We start from the raw sequence: 23,855 nt of genomic DNA, 5'->3' as shown, positions 1-23,855 counted from the left end.
CAATTAAAGAGGAGTATCAAGGAAGAAAAGGAGAAATGTTGCATAGAGTTTACCAACAAAATTAAGCAAGATAGTCAAGGAAATCAGAAACTATTATACAGAGTAATAAAATCAAAAAGAATAAATAAATAAAAATCAAGGCATTAGAGAGGGAAGATAGATCCATAGTGTATGACGAAAAGGGTCTTCAGAAGGTGATGGCAAAGTATTTTGAAAAACTTTATGATGAGGATGACTGCACGGAGGAAGGAGGAGATAAGAAGATGGAGAAAAAGATGAGAACCCGATAACATGGTTGGAACTTGAAAGGGCAGTGAAAGCAATGACCAAAGGTAAAGCAAGTGGAAAAGACGAATTCAATGCTGATATGATTAAGGCAGCAGGAAGCATTGGACTACATTGGCTATTCAGAGCTCTCAATGCCATATGGAAGGATGAAAGTATACCTGAAGATTGGCAACGAGGAAGCATTGTACCATTGTTCAAAAAAAGGTAATGGGAAGAAATATGAAAATTTAGAGGTATAACCCTATTATCACATGGGCTAAAAATAATGGAGAAAGTCATAGACAAAAGACTGGGGGTTATAATAGAAACACATTTAGAGGAAGAACAATATGGCTTTAGACCAAATAGATCAACAACAGACTCGATATTTGCAGTGCGAATGATAATGGAAAACATCTGGAAAGAACAAAGGAAATCATAGTCATATTTTTGGATTTGGAAAAAGCTTATGATACAGTTAAGTGAAAACAGGTATGGGAATGCCTACTGAAAAGGAATGTAGCAAAATCATTAATTAACAAGATTAAAATGTTGTATCATGAGAATAAAAGCAATGTACAAGTGGGGAGTGGTGACTCTGAAACATCTGATACAAAAAAAAAAAGGTCTCAAGCAAGAAAGTGCACTGTCGCCATTATTGTTCATTATATTGGTGGATGAAGTTATAAAACATGTAAAACAGAGTATCAGTAGTGATGAAGTGAATGCTTTGGTATTTGCAGATGATGTGGTGATTTGGGGAAAGGGAGAAAAGGAAGTACAAAGGAGACTGGACATTTGGAATGAAAATCTGAAGGAGTTTGGAATGGTAATTAGTAAAAAGAAAACTGTAGTCATGTACTGTGGAAAAGAGAAAAAGAGAAGCCAAGTGAACATAGACCTAGAACGGTTAGAAAATGTAGAACAGTTTACATATCTGAGTAGCATTATTAATGGAAGTAATGAAATCAACCCTGAAATTAATAACAGGCTAAGTAAAGGTACAACATTTTATCATCAAGTCAGAGAGCTTTTATGGGATGACAAAGTACCCAAAAGAACAAAATTAACATTATATAAACAATATTTCATTGCAATTGTAACATACGGACTAGAAACACTGGTAACTAATAAGGGACAAGAGAGTAAGATCCAAGCAGTGGAAATGAAAGTTTTAAGAACATCAGTTAAAAAGACAAGAAGAGATAGAATTCAAAATATTAAAATCAGAGAAGAGCTAAATATAGAACCGTTAGTACAGAAGATACAGAAAGCAAGACTGAGATGGTTCGGACATGTACAAAGAATGGGAAAGGAACGGGTAGCAAGAAGGGAATTAGAAAGAGAAGTTATGGGAAAAAGACCAGTTGGAAGACTGAGAAGAAAGTGGATGGATCAGATATGGAAAGACATTAGAGAAGCTGGATTGGATGTAGCAGAAGTAATGAAGCCAGAAAAGTGGAAGGACAGAAGGGAGTAGAGGAGGCTTGTTAACCACACCCGGGCGACTGGAGTGGGACATTGATGATGATGATGATGATGATGATGATGATGATGATGATGATGATGATGGTAACAGAGCAATAACTGGTATAAATAAGAACAGGGAATCCTGATAAAATTTTGGGATCAGATTTTAAAATGAGCAAAGATACTATTAACCAGACATCTGATCACCTCATTTTAACAGAATTGACTGAAATTGCAATTTTGATTCTTTTTAACTTGTCAGGTTTGTTTTGCTTATAATTTATGATTACAGTCTTTCAGCTGTAACCCATAACCTTTTTCTTATTTGTGCAATTCGTAGAATAATTGTAATAAATTTCTTCCAATTGTGTTCTAGTGGCTTGCGTCCGTTCCTTGAGGCAGCACCTGCAGAGGAGCCAGCAGAAGGAAATGCTGCTGCTTTACCTTCAAATTCAGAGACTCCTGGTGCTGCAGGATCTGTACGTCCTGCACCAATTTGTCCTGATGGTTCCTTAGATTATGATGGTGCGTATTTCTCATTTCTACCAAGTGATTTACTTCGAATAAATGTATGAGCTAAAGATAGTCACCTAATTATATTTTTATCATCTTGAATTTCCGGGATTCAAATATGGCTCCTGGGTTCAATGGTTAGCATTGAGGCCTGTAGTTCAGAGGGTCTGAGTTCGATTCTCAGGTAGTTCGGGGATTTTAATCGCATCTGGTTAATTTCCCTGATTCAGGGGGCGGGGTGTTTCTGTTTCTCTTAGAACACTCCTCTTCATACAGTAGATGCACAACACACCACACAACTAACCAGCACAGAAACATTCAACAGTTAATACATTCCTCCACATAGGATTGGCATCAGGAAGGGCATCTCGCCATAAAACAGGGCCAAGTCCACTCGTGTGACACCATTTGCCCCTCCACCCACACCAGAGTGTGGGAAAAGCAGTGGAAGAAGTAGTAGAATGGTCATCATAATATTAAAGTTTTGTACTTCACTGTCCATCTTTATTTCAGGAGTGCGAATTTTGATAAATTTGAACGTTGCAATCTATTATACAGACATTAGTGATAAGCCATTAAAATTGATTATTCGCATTGATTTTTTGGTAGAAAGCCCACCAGTGTGATAACTTTCTTCTTACAGTGATTTGTATTACCAGTCCAGAGGTGAGCAAGGACCTAAAAAGGTATGACTTTCAGGAATGCCGTTTTAAAGAACCCATGAAAATTGAGGGAAGAAATACATTTCTCGCTGTGGCTTGCATTTATTCTCAGCTCACCCTCATTGCAACACCGTGAGTTAAAAATAAAAGTCCATAATATTGGTATTAACTTGTCTCCATGGTCGTTTTCAGCTAAGTTTTTCTTGTGAGATAGTCAAGAAGCCAAAGTTGAGTAGTTTAATCCTAGATTTTGATGATTTTCAATGGCTATCCTGAGTGTGGGTTGTGTCATGACAATGTAGCACTTTCTTCAAAATATAAGACTCCTTCCCCAATATTGCACCCAAATTATGTTATAAAGAACTTCTAATTTTCATTTGGTCAAGAGCTCAGTTGCATTGCTAACTCCTTACAAGGTGGCTGCAGTAAGATTTGAAGTAACATAAAACTTCAAGTTTGTTCCTTTGATCCATTAGGTACATATTAGTTATAATGCTCATTTACTTTGGGCATATAATTACACCAAATGAAGTTTAATGATAAATGTTCCAGTGAAATAAGAAAAGCAATAAAAGCACTGATATTAATAAAGCACCATAACCACTAAGAAATATGAGGGCAGATAATTATCGCACACAAAAATTTCCCGCGGTTTTATTGTGGCTTGGACATTATTACGGGTGAAAGGGTGAAATACACAGGAAAATGTTGGGCGTCACATTTTTTGAAAGAGGCCATGTGAACCTTGTTCATTTGCCACGTTCCAGGCAACCATTAGAAGCTGCAATGCCATGGAATGTCACAGCCATTGAGCAGGCAATTGGTAATAAACAGTGAATCCATCTGCGAACATTGTCAGAGCGGTTCAACGATGTACGATATAAAGCATGACAAATTGAATTTTAAGTTCAGAAAGGGAATTACCTTCAGAAACTGTTAACACTTTATGTCTCTCTGCATTTAGCATAAACGCATTGGTTAGAAATATCGGAACAAACAACATTGCATGATCCTGATAAGATTGATGAAGCTTCCCGAGACCTAAAAAAAACCTATTTTAACTTACTATAATTTTACCAGAGTTTGAGTGGATGTCGTTGAGGCATGAAGTCTGAGTACTCAATTGCAAAATTCTCATTTCGGTGGCCTCTTAGAATATTCTTTTCTCTTCTTGATATTGGTGCAATAAATTCACGAATCATTCTGAATTGCAATAATGGAAAAACGGCTCTCAAGAAGAAAATTCCTGAAAATCGTTGGTCTACATCTAATAGAGACACACATGACTGTAAGAGCCTCGTACAATGGCTTGAAAAACAATCTGTACGATAGGTGGGTGCCATGCCAATACTCGACCATCCACGTCCATCCGGGAAGCTCAGTGTACAACAGGTTAAGAAAGGGTTTCCTTGCTTGTGTTAGTCTGCATTTTATGTCATCCTTACTTCAGCCACCATCAGTTATTTTACTATCCAAGTTACAGTATTTGTCTAGTTCCTTTAAGACTTAATTTCCTAGTCTGCTGTAATATTTCCTGCATCAACGGACTTCATTTCACTGCACTCCATTACTTTCTTAACTCAGCTTTGTCTTGCATAATATCATAAATTCTTATATCTGCAGAGGCTAGCAGATGAAAAGAAATTTACATCATGCAGTCTAATCAGTTTTGTGCCCAGGAATTTTCAGTGTAGGTATGGATATTGTGAATTGTATGAGGATCACATACTTCAGGTCCAGCTGTGTCTAGTGAGTTTCTTGATCTGTCATTGGACTATGTTGTATTTTAAGTGAAGCCCATCAACTTGAAGAAGTTTGTTGTAAATTTTTTTTATGGTTCATTATATTTCTTTTAGTATATGCATAATTGCCAACAAACCAAATACAGTCTCCTCAGTTTTTGGTGATTGGAATTGGGGGAGGGGAGTATTCTGTTCTATATTTCCTTTACTTTTTTTCCATTAACATTAATAAGGGGTAGGGATACAAGCCTAGTATATTCCCTTTCCTTGTATTCTGGCAGGTATCACTGAAAATTCATATTCAGTCAGTCTGTATGTTTAGGAAACAAACATTATGCTTTGTATGGAAAATAAGAGAAAATTGTTTTAATTCTACTTTATTTATTTATTTATTTATTTATTTATTTATTTATTTATTTATTTATTTGTTTTTATTTATTTATTTTTTTATTTTATTTTTTTATTTTATTTTATTTTATTTCATTTTATTTTATTTCATTTCATTTCATTTCATTTCATTTTATTTACATTCTTGGGATGGTTTTGGTTTGAAAGTAGAGGTAGATTACTACCTGACGGCACAAACCTGCATGGAGTCATGAGCTTGGAGGGGAAAGAAGGTAGTGTACGGTGTTAACTACTGCTGTGCTGCTCACTTGAGATCTTAACCCTGCAGTACAATTACAAGGAGGTGAGGTGAACACTTCCATAGAAGCTAATGAAGGCAACGTTCTTACCCTCTTGCTCACACTGCAGCACATGGAATCGCCTGCATATGAAACTTTTTTTGTGCGTAGCCATTTGTGCCATTAGATAGTAATGTACCTCTAAGAGAAGGAAGTACATCATATTAATTATGGGGAATCTTTAGGGAGAACATTTTTAGAATTTCCATATTATTATATTTGTAACAGTAATGTACTGTTTGTTACAGGTAAATATTGTATTTGAAAATTATTCAAAATACTGTTTTCTTTCTCTCAGATCAAAGGCTGGTTACGTGGCAGTAAATTTTTTTATTTACTGGATACTTATAGTTCATGTGTTGCATGTGTTAGTTACATTTAAGACTGTCATTAACCAGGCTGGGGGTGTATACACCAGAACCTTCAAATGCACATCAACAGGACTATTGACACCAAATGAACAACACATGCATTGGCCAGAACAAGGGCGTCTCCCTGTACGTGGCGCTTGTTACCCTTTACAGGTAAGGATTTGAAACAGTTCATGATGATGACATGCTTAAGGGAAGGATGGGAGTGAGTGGAAGGAAATGTCAACACATTAATGATAGGCTAATGGTACTCTGTAACATGCCCCTCCTCCACTCCACTCCACTCCACATCACTGATACTCTGAATGGTAGTAACATTATTATTATTATTATTATTATTATTATTATTATTATTATTATTATTATTATTATTATTATTATTGTTACCGTGTTTTGGTGGTAGGTAGAGGTGTAAGAAGGTGCGGGCGTGAATGGGTCTCAAACTACGGAATCAAAGTTAATGTAAAAGTTAACAAGGTTATATTTCCTTTTCAATATTAAGTAATAACAAAGAACAGGTACTTAGTAGCCGAAACACAATTTGAAATGTACAATTACAGGGATTACAGAGTTTGGGCTTCGAGCCCTGAGTTCACAATTTTTGAGCAACTAGCCCAACTTTCCGATATACAAATTTTAACAAAGGGGCAGAAGACCCCAACCAAACCCTGGAGCACTTGCTCCAAATTACACAGTAAAGCCTCCTCGAGGCATACAACACTCCGTTTCCAAAAGAGCCACACGCTCTTTAATTTAAGCCTCTCCTAGGCCACACCAAACTCCACCTTCAAGTTGTCCTCAACGGACATAAACACAGGGGTAAAATACCCAATCTACTGAGGTCTATTAAATGAAAAGCAGGTTAATTAAATGACCTCTAAAACGATTTGAGAGGAGGCGAACTAGCACTCCTAATACACTTTGATTTTAAAACCTACTTTGGCACTAGGCCGTTATTACAAGGGCTAATCCCATACTACAGAGGTGACTTAATAGCAATTTACATTACATTACGGAAGAATTGGTTGAGAGAATAAGTTCACCTCAAGACGATGTGAGTGGGAGCTCGAGAGGGTTAAGCACTCTCTATCCCGATATGTCGTTTTAAAATAGAATAGATACCAGTTGTTTTTACATTTTAGGAAAAGGTTACATGGTTGAACGCTTAGAACCCGCCTCGAAAGTTAAACTGCTGAGCAAGAAAAGAAAGAATTTATTAATCGGCCATTACCTTATTGTTGACCGCCGCCGAGGAAAGAGGCGCTTCCCGCCTCCTGCTATGTACTTAATACACTGAAAGATGGAACAGAAGTGGCCCGGAGACCCTAAAATCAGCAGTTTATATACTCTCGCGGAAGTTTCTAGGCGTTAGGGGAATGAAAACACCCGCCCACAATGCTTTTATTGGATAGGACCCCGCAACAGATACAAGTTGGGGGAAGATACACCAGATTGGTCAGAAATTACTAAAAGAAATTCGGGATTGGATAAATCTAAAACAAGGGGAAAAAGAGGGGTATACAGCCAACTTAAACAATAACAGAAAGAAATTTAACAAGAAACAAACTTTTGAAATAAAAATTTCTCCAACAAAATAGTTCTTTGACTCCGCACTAGGGTGCGCTATTGTCGATCTTCAGTAGTGTCCTCTAGAAGAGAAAGTTCACACTTCTTACTTCAAGCGAAACAAAAACACATCAAAAGTGACACAGTTCAAAAACTCAAAATTTTCCACGTGGTGACATCTTCTGAGAAAGTAGAGAATTAATAGAGTAGATAAAGTTCAACCTTCCTCCAGAAGAGGAGTTTCAACTGGCGCAACTTTTAAATAAACGGTGTAGAGGTGTACCGCCCGGTACAGACCTCCCCCCCCAAAAGTTCCTCCAGGGGTGACACATGAAATCAGTTTGAAACAAAGTCCAAGTAATGATGTTGATACGAAGATAGATAGCAGAAGCATTTACAAGATTTCTTAATTCAGTTTCAAAATGTTGTTGTTGCAGGTGAATGAAAGTCTTTAAGTTTGTAGAATTTGAATTTCTGAAGATAAACTTTTAATACTTAGAAGTGAAGAAAAATTTTTTGCACGGTCCACCAAATATTGCTGTTGAATTCCCAAATGTAGTTATCTCTTATAGTAACTGTCCATGTAGTTGATGTTGATGAAGTTGGATGGCCGGACCGGCCGTTGCAGCATGCGTCCAAAAGGAGGCCGCTCGGACCCCTCAAGTACCCTGAGATACCGCTCGCCCGCACTATGAGGGGAGCAGAGGTGTTGAAGCACGCCGCGCCCGCGATGAACATATACAGGCTGCGGGCAAGTAGCAGGTCGTGCGCCGCACGTCAGCCTTGGCCGGGAGGAGAGCTCCGGCTCGCCGTGCACATGTCGTCCTCGCTGGAGAGGAGGGGGCCCATCCCCCTCCCCAGTCGCTGCACGGCGCTGCGCGGCTGCGGGGGCGCTGAAACATTAAAGCTAGGCGGCAGAATTGTGTTGGACTATCATCTTCTTTGAGGGTACAGGCTTGTGGAGAGGTTGAGGGGCCAGCGGCGTGTAGATATCCATGGCATTTACTATTATGAAGCCACAGTGTAAGGTGGAGCAGGAGACGGGAGCGTGGTAATGGCCGTGGCAAGAACAGGATGGCAGTTTAACGGATCGGGGTGGGTTTTACAAAAGGCTTACATCTAAAACCAAAATATTATAGAAGGGGCAGAATGCCTTAAAAGTGAAACTCAAAAAAAATATAACCTTCATATCCTTTCAGAATAATATGAAGCAAGTTAACACAGAAATTACACCGGTTTCACCTGGGACAGGTGAACTCTAAATATCCTCTCGGTGGCTGGATTACTTAGCAATAAGGTAACCGGCGTAAGAAAATCGAGAATGATACAAGGCCCATGAAATCTGGGGGCAAGCTTGCCCGCGGGAACAAAATTTTTGACCATAACCTGGTCACCTACCTTCAAAGTGGTGGGTCTCCGTCCACGATCATACCTTTCCCTAACCTTTTCATGAGATACTTTAAGATTAGCTTTAGCCTTCTTCCAAAGATCTTTAATATTGTCCGGATCTATTGTCTCGGGTAGAATGTCACTCAGAGACCAGAGGTTAGAGAGCGGCGTGTTGGGAACAAACTTGAACATCAATGAAGCTGGAGTGAACTTATGAGATTCATGAATCGCCGAATTCAAAGCAAAAGCTAACCAATGCAGGGATGTGTCCCACCTGGAAGGATCTTCATGATGATAGGCGATAAGTGCGGACCTGAGATTACGATTAACCCGTTCAGCCAGAGATGGTTGAGGGTAATAAGCAGAAGTGGTTACATGAGAGATGGACAAGTCAAAACAGAATTTACGAAAAAGATTTGATGTGAACGCCTTAGCATTATCAGATACAATGTATTGGCACGGACCAAAAGAAGCAAAAATAGAATTTAGACAGGTAATGGTGGACTGAGCGGTAGCCAGCTTAGTCGGAAATAACCAAGAAAATCTGGTAAAACCATCTACACATACAAAGATGAATTTGTTGGCATTTCCCTTCGACTGGGGGAAGGGTCCTACATAATCAATATACAGGTGTTCCATGGGGCGCGACTCTTGATGAGAAGACAAAAGGCCTACTTTAGTGGACATGGTGGGTTTACTGATCAAACAAGATTTACAAGCTTTTACAAGTTCCCGAATTTCACCGTCCATACCTTTCCATATGAACATTTCACGAATCTTTTCACGAGTTTTAAAGATTCCAAGATGCCCCCCCAATGGGGTCTCATGATAGTATTTGAAGATCATAGGTACAAGAACCGCTGGAACAACAACTTTCATCAACTTATCATGCCTCGAAGGGCAACATAGAACACCATTCCTCAGAACATAAGGGACAGCATGTTCCCCAGAAGAAAGGGTTTCCATTATCGGAGCCAGCGTCGGATCTTCACGTTGGTATTTCTCAATATCCCTAAAAAGCATGGGAGCATCTGTTAAGATGGCATTAACACCAGATAGTATGGACTCGGAAGGTGATGAACTGTCGACCGGTTCGTGGGTCTCTACGTCGTTATGAAACATACGGCTGAGTCCATCAGCAACAACATTTTCGGTACCTCTGATATGTCTAACATCAAACTGGAAGGCGGAAATACGAATAGCCCAGCGGGCTATACGACCAGTACGACGCGGCCTACCTAAGACCCAGCTTAAGGCTTGATTATCTGTCTCCAGGTCGAATTTAACGTGTTCCAGATAGAGACGGAACTTTTCTAAGGCAAATAAGACTGCCAAACCTTCGAGCTCATAGATGGAATACTTGGCTTCTTGAGCCGACAATGTCCTAGACGCATAGGCGATGGGTCGCCTCCCTAGTTCAGTCTCTTGAAGAAGGACTGCAGCTACTGCTGACGACGACGCGTCGGTTTGGACGATGAATTTCTTCGAGAAATCAGGCATAGCAAGTACAGGGGCATTACAAAGAGCTAATTTAAGATCTTCGAAAGCGGCTTGTTGAGAAGGTCCCCACTCGAATTTGATGCCTTTCCTACGAAGAAGGTTTAAGGGCGCCGCTCTATTAGCAAAGTTAGGAATGAACTTTCTGAAGAAATTCACCATACCAATGAACCTGGCGATACCTTTAATGTCCTTGGGAGGTTTAAAATCACGGATGGCCTGTGTTCTAGAATGATCAACTGCTACACCATCGGGTGACACAATATGCCCTAGGAAAGACATAGAGGGCTTAGCGAAGGCAACCTTGGACAACTTAACAGTTAACCCAGCCTTACGAAGGCGATCGAGAACTTCTCGCAGATGATCTAGGTGTTCTTCAAAAGTCTCTGAAAATACTACGACATCATCTAAGTAGTGATATAAGTACTCGAATTTGATGTCGGAGAAGACCCTATCTAGTAGCCTAGTGAGCACAGCTGCCCCCGTGGGGAGCCCGAAAGGCACGCGGTTGTATTCGTATAAATTCCAGTCCGTGGCAAACGCTGTAAGGTGTTTAGACTCTTCGGCAAGGGGAATTTGATTATAGGCCTGATTTAAGTCCAAGATGGTGAAGAACTTGGCCTTACGAAACCATGAAAAACAAGAATGAAGGTCGGGAAGGGGCACAGATTGTAACACCACCTTCCGATTGAGAGCCCTGTAATCAATGACAGGCCTGAAACCTCCTTGGGGTTTCGGTACTAAAAAAATAGGCGAAGAATACGCTGACTTAGAGGGCCTAATAATACCGTCCTTCAACATCTGATCGATGATTTCCTTCAGAGCCTTCATTTTAGGTGGAGATAGCCTATACGGTGGAAAACGGACAGGAATCGAATCCGTAACCTCAATTTTGTATTCAATAAGGTCAGTGACACCAAGAGTATCAGAGAACACCTCGGGAAACGACTGACACAGTTTGCGAATACTATCAGCCTGCTTCTCAGGTAGATGTCTAAGGTCTAACAATATCTCATCCTGGATAGGCGACATAGAAGAACATGACACAGAATTACACTTTAATAGTGGGATTTTACAACTAGAAGCAAATTTGAATGTGCACGACCTAGACTGCAGATCGAGCACAAGACCAGTGTGAGAAATAAAGTCAGCTCCCAATATAATGGGGCAAGACAATTGCTTGGCCACAAACAATTTAACTTTCCATGTAAACTTAAAAACACGAATTTTGACCAGTAAGGAACCTAGAATTTCTAATGGAGATGAATTAGCCGAAACGTATTGAACAGGAGAAGAGACATAGTCAGGAAGTTTACAAACCGTTTTCAATTTAGAATACCATTCAGCCGCAATAATCGAACAAACACTACCTGAATCTAAGAGAGCTGTTATAGGCTCGTTATTTACCTCAATCTTAAGAAAAGGAACAGGTGCGGGGGTATCCGCCGCAATCCTAAGACATTCTTTAGGGCATTCAAAAGATGAACTTGAAGGCTGATCGTTCTCTGCATTTACAATCTGTTTACTAGGGGCTGAGTCTCGGGAAGATGGATTAGTCGACTCAGCCGAAGCCACTAGTCACTTTTTATTATTGGCATAGGTGGAATTTGCACCAGAAGTTGAGCAGGAGGGGGTGCTATTTGAGTTTGGGCAATTCTTGGCGATATGTGAGAAGGCCCCACATTTAAAACAGCCTTGTGCTGAACCAGCTCCATTATTTGCCCTACTACTTTTGACTAATGGACATTTATTGCGAAGATGGTCAGGCGACCCGCAAGCATAACATTTACGGGGCGTGACTGGTCGGCGATGTGGAGGCCGAGTGTTACTAAAGGAAGGCGGGGGTTCTTTCGCTACACGCAAAGAATCGGCGTATCTAACTCCTTCCGCTGAGACGGCCAACGCTTCAAGTTCAGAGAAAGTTTGCGGGCACGCCGCAAAACACAAGTATGACCTATAAGATGGTGAAATGCCTTCCACAATAGCTTGTACAATTTGATCCTCAGGGAAGTGAAGAGCAAACACCCTGGTATAAAACTTAATGTCTTGTATGAAATCAGCCAAGTTTTCGTCCAACCTCTGTACTCGATAATAGTACTTTTGAATCAGAGATGACCTTGCGCGGGCGGGAATAAAGTTTGCAAGCAAGTGTGCATGAAAATCTTCAATAGATGACTGTTCAGCTATGGCTCTTACAATTTTGTCGGAGAGAATACCAATAGCATACGGATAGATAATTTGCAAGATTTGACATGGAGACAGAGAAAAAACAAGGGCATGATCCTGAAATTCCACTAGAAATCTTAAAAATGAAATTACGTCACTGGTGGTATTAACAGAAAACTTGGATATACCTCTGAGCAACATTGCCAATGGATGAGGCAAGCTACTAAATCCGGGTGACATAGTAGGTAAAGGTTTCAATGGCAAGGAAGTCAATTCAGAACGGATGTTACTCAATGATGCACGACGTTCAGATTCGTTGTCCAATGGGGCAGGGATAGTTTGAGCAGCAACGGTTATCCTATTAACTTCTCCCTTGGGAGGCGCTTCCTCACTACCTGGATTCACTATGGTGGGTTGATCAGATTTGGGAGGAACTTCCCCAGTTAACAATTGAGTGACCTTACTAGATAACTCGGAAATATTTTCCAGGAGCGTACTAGCTTCCTTCCTCTGAACGTCATTCAGTTTTAGAGACAACAGATCGTTAACCCTATTCGAAAAATGATATAGCCTGCCTTGCACACGCTTAATTTGATTTGGAGACGGATCATTTTCATCAAAAAAACTAACTACAGAAGCTAGCCCAGTAATATTCTCCGTGATCGTGGAAAGAGAGTCGTCAATTTCTTTCTCTCCCAAATTGGGGATGGAAATGGGCAAATCAAGGGACTCTCTAAGCTTGTTAGTGTCTACTGCAACCGTGCCTCCAGATTGTACATTTCTAATAGTCAATTCATAGATCAACTCCTCCTTGCGCAAATAGTTAAGAAGGAGAACGTCGCGAGGGCCGGGCATGATGACAGAACAACTTGGAAAAAATTCCAGCAACTGAGAAAATGGTTAGAGTTCGGAACAAACAATGTTTAGCCGTCAAAAGGGGCTAAATTGAGACCCATTCAACCACGCTCTGCTACCACTTGTTACCGTGTTTTGGTGGTAGGTAGAGGTGTAAGAAGGTGCGGGCGTGAATGGGTCTCAAACTACGGAATCAAAGTTAATGTAAAAGTTAACAAGGTTATATTTCCTTTTCAATATTAAGTAATAACAAAGAACAGGTACTTAGTAGCCGAAACACAATTTGAAATGTACAATTACAGGGATTACAGAGTTTGGGCTTCGAGCCCTGAGTTCACAATTTTTGAGCAACTAGCCCAACTTTCCGATATACAAATTTTAACAAAGGGGCAGAAGACCCCAACCAAACCCTGGAGCACTTGCTCCAAATTACACAGTAAAGCCTCCTCGAGGCATACAACACTCCGTTTCCAAAAGAGCCACACGCTCTTTAATTTAAGCCTCTCCTAGGCCACACCAAACTCCACCTTCAAGTTGTCCTCAACGGACATAAACACAGGGGTAAAATACCCAATCTACTGAGGTCCATTAAATGAAAAGCAGGTTAATTAAATGACCTCTAAAACGATTTGAGAGGAGGCGAACTAGCACTCCTAATACACTTTGATTTTAAAACCTACTTTGGCACTAGGCCGTTATTACAAGGGCTAATCCCATACTACAGAGGTGACTTAATAGCAATTTACATTACATTACGGAAGAATTGGTTGAGAGAATAAGTTCACCTCAAGACGATGTGAGTGGGAGCTCGAGAGGGTTAAGCACTCTCTATCCCGATATGTCGTTTTAAAATAGAATAGATACCAGTTGTTTTTACATTTTAGGAAAAGGTTACATGGTTGAACGCTTAGAACCCGCCTTGAAAGTTAAACTGCTGAGCAAGAAAAGAAAGAATTTATTAATCGGCCATTACCTTATTGTTGACCGCCGCCGAGGAAAGAGGCGCTTCCCGCCTCCTGCTATGTACTTAATACACTGAAAGATGGAACAGAAGTGGCCCGGAGACCCTAAAATCAGCAGTTTATATACTCTCGCGGAAGTTTCTAGGCGTTAGGGGAATGAAAACACCCGCCCACAATGCTTTTATTGGATAGGACCCCGCAACAGATACAAGTTGGGGGAAGATACACCAGATTGGTCAGAAATTACTAAAAGAAATTCGGGATTGGATAAATCTAAAACAAGGGGAAAAAGAGGGGTATACAGCCAACTTAAACAATAACAGAAAGAAATTTAACAAGAAACAAACTTTTGAAATAAAAATTTCTCCAACAAAATAGTTCTTTGACTCCGCACTAGGGTGCGCTATTGTCGATCTTCAGTAGTGTCCTCTAGAAGAGAAAGTTCACACTTCTTACTTCAAGCGAAACAAAAACACATCAAAAGTGACACAGTTCAAAAACTCAAAATTTTCCACGTGGTGACATCTTCTGAGAAAGTAGAGAATTAATAGAGTAGATAAAGTTCAACCTTCCTCCAGAAGAGGAGTTTCAACTGGCGCAACTTTTAAATAAACGGTGTAGAGGTGTACCGCCCGGTACAATTATTATTATTATTATTATTATTATTATTATTATTATTATTATTATTATTATTATTATTATTATTATTATTATCCACAAATTGTCAATACAATTCAAGGATGGTGAATGAAGAAAGGGCATAGCCCCACATGCACAAAGGTGCCTCCATCCCCACTTAAAATTATAGGCTACAGAATGGGCATATGTACAATTACCATATTTACATACACGTATTATGTACATAATATTCATAGGACCACTTCACCATTCAAGTAATTCTACTCACACACTCACACACGCACGCTCTCGCTCTCTCTCTTTTTTTCAGCTAGGACCGGGCGAGTTGGCCGTGCGTGTAGAGGCGCGCGGCTGTGAGCTTGCATCCGGGAGATAGTAGGTTCGAATCCCACTATTGGCAGCCCTGAAAATGTTTTCTGTGGTTTCCCATTTTCACACCAGGCAAATGCTGGGGCTGTACCTTAATTAAGGCCACGGCCACATCCTTCCAACTCCTAGGCCTTTCCTCTCCCATCTTCGCCATAAGACCTATCTGTGTCGGTGCGACGTAAAGCCCATTTTCAGCTAGGCCGGCTCATTCTTACCCACGTACAGTCTCACTCACTTGGGATCTCACAAACGTTCGTCCGTCCTCCCACACGTACTGAACATTCACACAGTAGAAAATTGTGTTATGTACAGAAAGTTTTGTTACATATACATTCTTTTTACCTCTTTACAAAAATTTTCAGTACCGGTACATAGTTCTTTTGTCTGTGGCGAGAGTTCATTTCAAAGTCGAGCAGAAGGAATAAAGAAGCCACTTCGATAAGATGCTGTTCTTGCAAATGTAGGGACACACCTCATCTTCTCTGAGCGGAATGGTAGTTCAGCTGTAAGCGGTTGAAGGGGTTGATGAGAATGTTACCTATGAAGAATTTTCTCAGAAAAACAATATCTATTTGTTTACAGAGAGCTGTTATAGAAGGCTATATTTAAATGACCATGTTGAACAATTAGTTGTTCTGCTCGGCATTGAACTCCCTCTACTATTGTCATGTTCTCTACTGTAAAGGGGTGCCATGAACAAAGTCCGTACAGCAGTATTGGCCATACTGATGTCGAATAAACCATCTGAACTACTTTCTTCGAAGCTTCCAGTAGAAATCTCTAGATAAATCCCAAGACTCTGTAGGCCTATGCTTTGCACCTTATTTCCTCACATGCTTGTTCCATTTTAAATTGCTGCAAATACGAATGCTCAGCTATTTTATTTTATTGAGGTGCAAGGCATCAGGTTTTTATCACACAGTGAAATTTGATGATGTAATGGTGATCTTGCTCTAGTTCAGCTATATTTGCACTTCTGTGTATTTATGGACATTCTATTTACTTTGCACCACTGAGCCACATTATCAAGGTATGACTGCAACCTATTTACGTCATTCTCGTTGCGAATGGCTCTGTAAATGATGGTGTCATCAGTGTACTGTGCCATAGTAGACAGTTAACAACCTGGTAGATCCAGCGTAAAGATAGTGTACAGAAGTGGCCATATCACACTACCCTGAATCGCACCCAAGGTGACTTAAAGTTTTGGTGTATAAACCCCTAGCCCTGGCAATTACTGTATATGAAATTAATATAATATTGTAAATGTTTACCATTTCAAACAAGTAATACTTAGTTTTGTTTTCTAGCTATATATGAAGATGGTGATGAACATGATTGTAAGTATATATTCAGTTACATAAATGTACCTGCATGCTTAAAGATTACTTGCATGATATTTTTGTTTAAAATTAAGTGTTTACTATCCATAATATTGATATCCTTTGACTCCAGTAGGCACTTCTTGCAATATGTGCAGCTCCGTGGCTAACTAGTTGCCATGACCTTTGGGGTTTGAATTTGATTCTTAGCTGGATTATGGAATTTTAATCATGGATGATTAATTCCCTTGGCTGAGGGGCTGGGTGTTTGTGCTGTCGCCAACATTCCTGTAACTCTCACACCTGTGCCGGGCTGAGTGGCTCAGAGAGTTGAGGCGCTGACCTTCTGACCCCAACTTGGCAGGTTCGATCCTCGCTCAGTCCGGTGGTATTTGAAGGTGCTCAAATACGTCAGCCTGTTGTTGGTAGTTTTACGGACACGTAAAAGAACTCCTGCGGGACTAAATTCTGGCTGCACACGTATTTTTTTCCTTGGTCTTAGGGAACAGAAAGAAGTTGCATGGGGCCAGGTCAGGTGAATAGGGGGATGAGGTAACACTTGCACTTTTTCCCTTTCTAAAAAGTCCATTGTTCTGCTAGCCTCGTGTGCAGATGCATTGTCGTGATGCAGCAGAAGGTGCCCACTCTTGGATTTTTGGGTGCTGTGACCTCCAAGTGGCAAGTACTTTGGGAAGACAGTCATTCACATACCATTCAGCATTGACTGTACGACGTGTGTTGCCACCATCTTCTTTTTCAGAGCTCTGACTTCGTCGAATTTTTGTGGGTGGTTCCTCCCCTGGAAAGCACCACACAGAAGACTGTCTCTTAGTTTCAGGGTCATAATGGTATACCCATGTTTCATCACCTGTGACGATATGTAGGTGTCTTCAGACTGCCCTCCGTTGAATTTTTCTAGCATGAAATGACACCAGTCCACTGTCTCCCCCTTTTGGCTTTCTGTCAGGGAATGTAGCACCCAAGGGGCACATCTCTTGGTAAGGCCTAAATAATCATGAACGATGGTCTGCGCTGCTCTTGACCAAATATTTAAGGTCCCTTCAATGTCACAAAATGTAAGATGTGGATCTGCTTTGATCATTTCCCTCACAGCATCAATGTTTTCTTGAGTCACAGCTGTTGTTGGGCAACCGGGACAAGGTTCATCTTCAATTGACTGCCGACCCCTTGAAAACTCGCGAAACCAATTTCCAACTGTGGCTCTAGAAGGGGCAGCCTCACCAAAAACGTGCAGCAAAGAAGAATGGCATTCTTCGGCACTTAATTTCTTTTTACAATCATAAAAAATCATTGCTGGAAAATCGCGGCACAACAGATCCATCTTGCACTGTGTCTGACTCAGCACTGCATGTGCTTACTTCCCTCGCTGTGGAGGACCTACCGCTAGGAGGGGTTGCGCGCGCATGTTCCAAGGTCGAAATTCATCGCTCTTTCAAATGAAAATAATCCCATTGTCCTCAGAATTATGGTTTATGTGCTGCTAAAAACTTTCGGCATAACCTTCGTACTAGCAGTTGACATAAAAGAAGCAAAAACCAAGATATGAGAACTTCAGAACATTGCAAATAAAATTGGTAATAAAATCAAAATTAGTAACTCAATTTAAATATCTTGAAGAAGTAATAACACATTACCTAAATAAAAAAATCTCAATCCAAACAAGAACAAATAGATAAGCTAAAGCACAAAAATTAACATGGGATATCTACAATAAGAAATGTCTATCAATAAATGCAAAAATAAAACACTACAACACAGTTATAAAACCGGAAGCTACATATGCAGCAGAGACGCTTTTTCACCTGAATAAACAATCAAAGACTGACAGACTTCAGAAAATTGAAAGGAGGATTGGAAGGACCTACATCAACAAAAAAAATACCAGAAAGATGGACAGTGGTGGATAATATCTAACAAAGTCGTGTACAAAGAGCTAGAACCCATTACAGATACTATGCGTAAGAGGAGACTGGGATTCTTTGGATCTATCATGAGGATGCAGGATTCGAGACTTCTGAAACAACAAGTACAACACAATCTCATCTCAGAAAATACCACAACAGGATGTAAATGGATCAGAGAAGTAAGAGAGGATCTGAAGGAAATACGCCTTACAACAGAAGGCACCACAAATAAGATAAAATTGAATACAAAACTCAAGAATACGAACCTCCACTTAACCCTCATGCGAAACAAACCAACAACACGCATATTTTCAACTGAGGAAGGGGCAGGAAGATCGGAGTGTCTAAAGAAGTACTGGGAGGACCGCAAAGCCCAAATAATCCCTTCAAAGAGACCTTATCGATGGACTGACTAAAGTGATCGTATGTGGTCATAAAACAAGAATAATAATAATAATAATAATAATAATAATAATAATAATAATAATAATAATAATAATAATAATAATAATAATAATAATAATGACATCTGCTAATGTATATAATTTGCATATTCGGGTGTATCCATTTTCCTTAAGGCGTGAAATTGGATCATCTTTTATTCCCAAATTCTGAAGTTTGGAATGTAGGTCTCTTAAGTCTTATTTAGTCCAAAATTGATTTTTTTTTTTTTTTTTTTTTTTTCGGTAGGCCATCAGTCTTGCAGCTCTTTGAGATATTAAGAGTCTTTAATTTCTCCATAGGCCTGGGAAATGCATATTTCTGACAAGAAATTGCTTACTACTTTCAGGTGTTATGGAACAACATGGATCTGTTGTTGCTCATCTGTTGTCACAAGTTAAGATTGGCATGGATTTGACTAAAGTAGTTTTGCCTACATTCATCCTTGAAAGACGTTCCCTGCTGGAGATGTATGCTGATTACTTTGCTCATCCAGACATATTTGTGAAGTAAGTATCAATTCTTGGATGTTCACTGTCCCTTGTCTTTTAGTGGTGTTTTCTCAGAAACCAAGTACCTTAAAAACTAATTATGTGTATAAGACTAGTGATAAAATTACCCTCCTCCTCTGTGTTCATTAGGGGAGAAACTATAATTTTGCTCCTAACATCATAGTGCAAATTAGCAACATTAAAATTTTACTAGTACCATCATGGTACGGTAACAGGTTGTTGAACATAAAAAGGCAAAATTTAGTAGTCAAAATTCAAAAGGATGGGAAATCCACACTTCTATTATTGAAATAGCCACCATTAATACCCCGAAGATACAAATACAGTCATGCCCATCTAGATGCAAGATATCCTGACAGTTATTTTTGGCATCTACTTTATTGTGGATTGTTTCCCTCCAGAATATTATCCAAATGTTAAGTTGTATAGTTTTTGCACTGTTGTTCTTACACATGTAATTGTGCACTGTCACAAAGTAGTACACTGCCATCCTAAGCGAATTCACAGCGTATCTGCAAAATTTGAGTTTTGATATAAGTGTATCCCATAGGTTTTGGGGATGGTTTTCAATGATATTTCATAGTCAAATAACATATATCTACAACTGAACTTGATATGTTAGCTGTACTTTTTTTGGCATATGTTGCAAAACTGCTATTTATAATAACTTAAAACATAGCTGAAATGGTATATCTTGCATTTCATTGGGTTAACTAACATATCTGCTAGAAGATACAGTAATTGTGCTAAGGAAATGGCAGATTTGCGTATGGTGTAACAACAAAGATAAAACAATTCAAAGTCTGAAATGCCATATACCTCAAAGTAATGCATTTTAAATCAAATCAAAATCATTTTATTTGCAAATGAGGTGTCTACCTCGGCGGAAAATGATACACAAAAATACATTATCAAGCACTGAACTTCAAATTAAAAAGAAAAGAAGACATTTTCCTAAAATACAGTACCTATTATACAATTTACACTAACAATTTTTCTGTTAAACACACAGCTCATCCTTCATAAATTTATATTGTTTACAAATTTCTACTCATATCTTCTGTACTTACACACATAATCAACTCGTATACATTATGTGGAATTACTTTGAATAATACTATACAACTGCTATAAGATTTAAATTTGCATTGCTTTTTTAAAAATACCATTTTGGTACCTGACATGCTTAATGACCTGCTGCGTCTTAACCAGAGCCCCTTTTGCCACCACTTTTCAGAGTTCCTGAAGAACCTTCACAGCTACTGTAGTGGTCCCAGGGCCCTCAAATCCCCACTGTACTTCACCACTACAGGCAGTCCCCTACTTCGGCTGTCCAATCTCCTTAGACAAGGGGTTGAAATTCATTTATTCACAAAAATTCTTTATTTAAATAACCTGCACAGGTCGAATGTCCTCTGACATTTCATTTCGTTTCTCTCTTGCTGTTTATTCTTTCCTTGAATATCTGTACAGGTTTTGGAAAAGGATCGAACACTTCCCCTGATAAATTGTTCCACTCCATCGAGCCTTTCCTAACGAATGAAAATTTACCCCAATCACTTCTGTTAAAATCCCCTCTAATTTTATGCCAATATAATTATTTTCCAACTGAAGCCTATCACGGATCTCCCCCCCCCCCCAGTGCTTCCTCTCCCATATAGGCTCTATATAATCCTGTAAGCTTAGTTTTCTCCCTTCTCTTACTTAAAGCTTCCCACCCAAGTTTCTCTAACATTTCTGATACACTACTTTTTCTCCTGAAATCCCCTGTAACAAATCCTGCTGCTTTCCTCTGCACACCACTTATTTTTCTTTATTAGGTATTCCTGTTGATGATCCCAAATGCTGTTTGCATATTTCAATAATGGACGAACCATATGTAGGTAACTTTTCTCTTTTAATTCTTTGTTGCATCCTTTAAGTAGCCTCATTATGACATGTAAGAATCTGTATGCCTTCCCAATATTGTCATCAACATGACACTTCCACTGCAATTTTTATTTTTTAATTTGTGAATGCTAGAGGAGCCGCACATTCAGATTCTTGACGTTTCCAAGTGCTTGCAAATGGTACGTAACTGTCAGTTTGTGCACATATAATCTTCCTGCCATGTCCCATACAGTTTGGCGAGGTTTGGACTCCACTAGTGTCATAGGATGATACTGCTCATTTGGAGCTTTCAGAACCATCGTCTTATGGTTCATTAGAATACCAATATAAATGGTCTGTTATTGGACATTATAAATTTTCCAGCTAACTCATTCCTGGTTGCCAGCGTTTCGCCTCATGTGCTGGGTTGGGCTCATCAGTTGGTACCTAGCACACCTACCAAGACGCTGGCTAGTGCATACCGTGGAGGCCACTGCGTAGGCTACTTGGAGCCACCGGCTTTGCCAATGCACTATGAGAGACTTTCTCTCTCTACCAAAAAATGATGCCTGCTTAGCTATCAGATGATATAGATGTTGATTTCCATAGGGAATCTGAAATATTTGTCCCGAATGAGTAAATTTATAATACCAATATAAATGGTCCGTTATTGGACATTATAAATTTTCCAGCTAACTCATTCCTGGTTGCCAGCGTTTCGCCCTCGTGTGCTAGGTTGGGAATCAACATCTATATCATTAGTTTACAGTGTTATCGGGCAAGTTGGCCGTGCGGTTTGGGGCATGCGGCTGTGAGCTTGCATCCGGGAGATAGTGGGTTTGAATCCCACTGTCGGCAGCCCTGAAGATTGTTTTCCGTGGTTTCCCATTTTCACACCAGGCAAATGCTGAGGCTGTGCCTTAATTAAGGCCACAGCCGCTTCCTTCCAACTTCTAGGCCTTTCCTATCCCATAGTCGCCATAAGACCTATCTGTGTCGGTGCGACGTAAAGCCACTAGCAAAAAAAAATGTTACCATTTTAACTCAAAATGCTCTGTTAAGGTTTCTGACTGGTTCTATTTTGCTGTGGACAAGTTTAACTTTTAAAATCAAAATAACTGTTTGGCTACTTCCACGTTGTGTTCACCTGAACGTATAAATAACTACGAGTCAAATGATTCCATACATATCTGCACGTGTACTTCAACTTTACTACCTAATACTCTGACACCATCTTGTTGTGGTATTCATTTTAAAAATCGCTTTCCCAAAACCCCAATATTTGATTTGCAACCCTGACATGTGCACATTATTTTATAGTCAGCTATTTACTTGTTGTTTTGTGACTCTTTTCCCTTCACTTCAAGTTCCTCCTCTTGCTCTGTATGTTTCATGAATAATGTGCATTTTTAGACTGCTTCCATACTTTGAAGAACGAGTTTGGGTAGATAATTTGTTGTTGTGTCCTGACAGTAAAATGTCATTACGAAACTTTTCATCGGACCAGAAAAATATGTTTTACACAAGAAATCACTTTCGACAGAAATCTCCTCTTGACCTTGCATCACTACTGCGACTTCTCTTTCACTTCCAGATTAATTCATGAGAAGTTACACAAAATCATTGTCATTCTCTGCTGAATGTGAGTTATCGCTTGGACATTACAGTTAATTGCTGAACACTGAGCCACAAATTAAATACAGTTTGTTTCACCTTCCCATCCGGCTCTGTAACTGGCTGCCTTAGCAGAATTGTGGGATTATTATTATTATGAATCTTTAATGCCCTTGGCTCAGAGACTGGATGTTATCTCTCTCTGTCATTCTTGCAACTTGCACCCTACATATCATACTACCCTCCACCACACTTAACACACAGCTTTCTGTATGTGGTAGACATTGCCCACACCTTTTATGCTGATTGAACTGCTTGTGCCATAAGAGTTACGACAGATTAAAGTGTTCTTGAAGTAAGAGTGGGGCTTATGGTTGGATATTACACATTAAATAAGTGTAGTACACCTTCCAGGTGAAGGAATAGAAGCAGTAACATGAAGATAACAAAGATTTTGTACTTAGTACCAAGAAAAACCGTCGTCATGTCGTGAGAGTGGTTTTTAGTAGCTAATAAAATGTAGCGTAAAACATTATTTTATTTGTTGTGATTTATTTGTTGTTGCTTGTCTGCTTCTTTTCAGCATTGCAGATTTTGCTGATCCTAAAGATCGCATGGTCCAGGTGTTGCGATGGTACATGTCAGCATATCATGCTGGAAGGAAGAGCTCCGTGGCTAAGAAGCCTTATAATCCTATCCTGGGTGAAGTATTTCAGTGTCATTGGAACATTCCTGGTGGAGATGAACAGCAGGCTCCTCTTGTTTCAGACGGACCAGTTCCTTGGTGTTCTCAAAACCAATTGACATTTGTTGCAGAACAAGTGTCTCACCATCCCCCTAGTAAGTCAAGAACAATTTGAAAACCAGTTAATACCTTTCAAGTAATTCAGCTCTTTTGGTTTAGTTCACACCCATCTGTATGACTGTACACTTCCTGACATGCCAAGTGACTGGCAAAGTGCTCGAGCAGAAGAACAACCAAAGGGAAGGAGCATATTATCACAGAGATTTCTTGGCT

The 23,855-nt window shown here is 39.7% G+C and overlaps 1 protein-coding gene across 2 annotated transcripts in view; it reads left to right on the top strand.

Annotated features, from left to right (window-relative positions):
- Positions 1 to 23,855, top strand: part of LOC136864045 (oxysterol-binding protein-related protein 9) — an 830,446-nt gene that overhangs the window by 702,257 nt on the left and 104,334 nt on the right. For both annotated transcript variants that reach the window (XM_067140573.2, XM_067140572.2), the window contains 4 exons: positions 2,114 to 2,262; positions 16,465 to 16,494; positions 19,192 to 19,351; positions 23,421 to 23,677. In XM_067140573.2, coding sequence (XP_066996674.1) covers positions 2,114 to 2,262; positions 16,465 to 16,494; positions 19,192 to 19,351; positions 23,421 to 23,677 — 596 coding nt within the window. The remainder of the gene's footprint in view (positions 1 to 2,113; positions 2,263 to 16,464; positions 16,495 to 19,191; positions 19,352 to 23,420; positions 23,678 to 23,855) is intronic.

The sequence above is a fragment of the Anabrus simplex genome, chromosome 2 (assembly GCF_040414725.1).
Source record: "Anabrus simplex isolate iqAnaSimp1 chromosome 2, ASM4041472v1, whole genome shotgun sequence".
In the NCBI taxonomy this organism is placed as follows: domain Eukaryota; kingdom Metazoa; phylum Arthropoda; class Insecta; order Orthoptera; family Tettigoniidae; genus Anabrus; species Anabrus simplex.
This window is presented reverse-complemented; position numbering and strand designations above follow the sequence as displayed.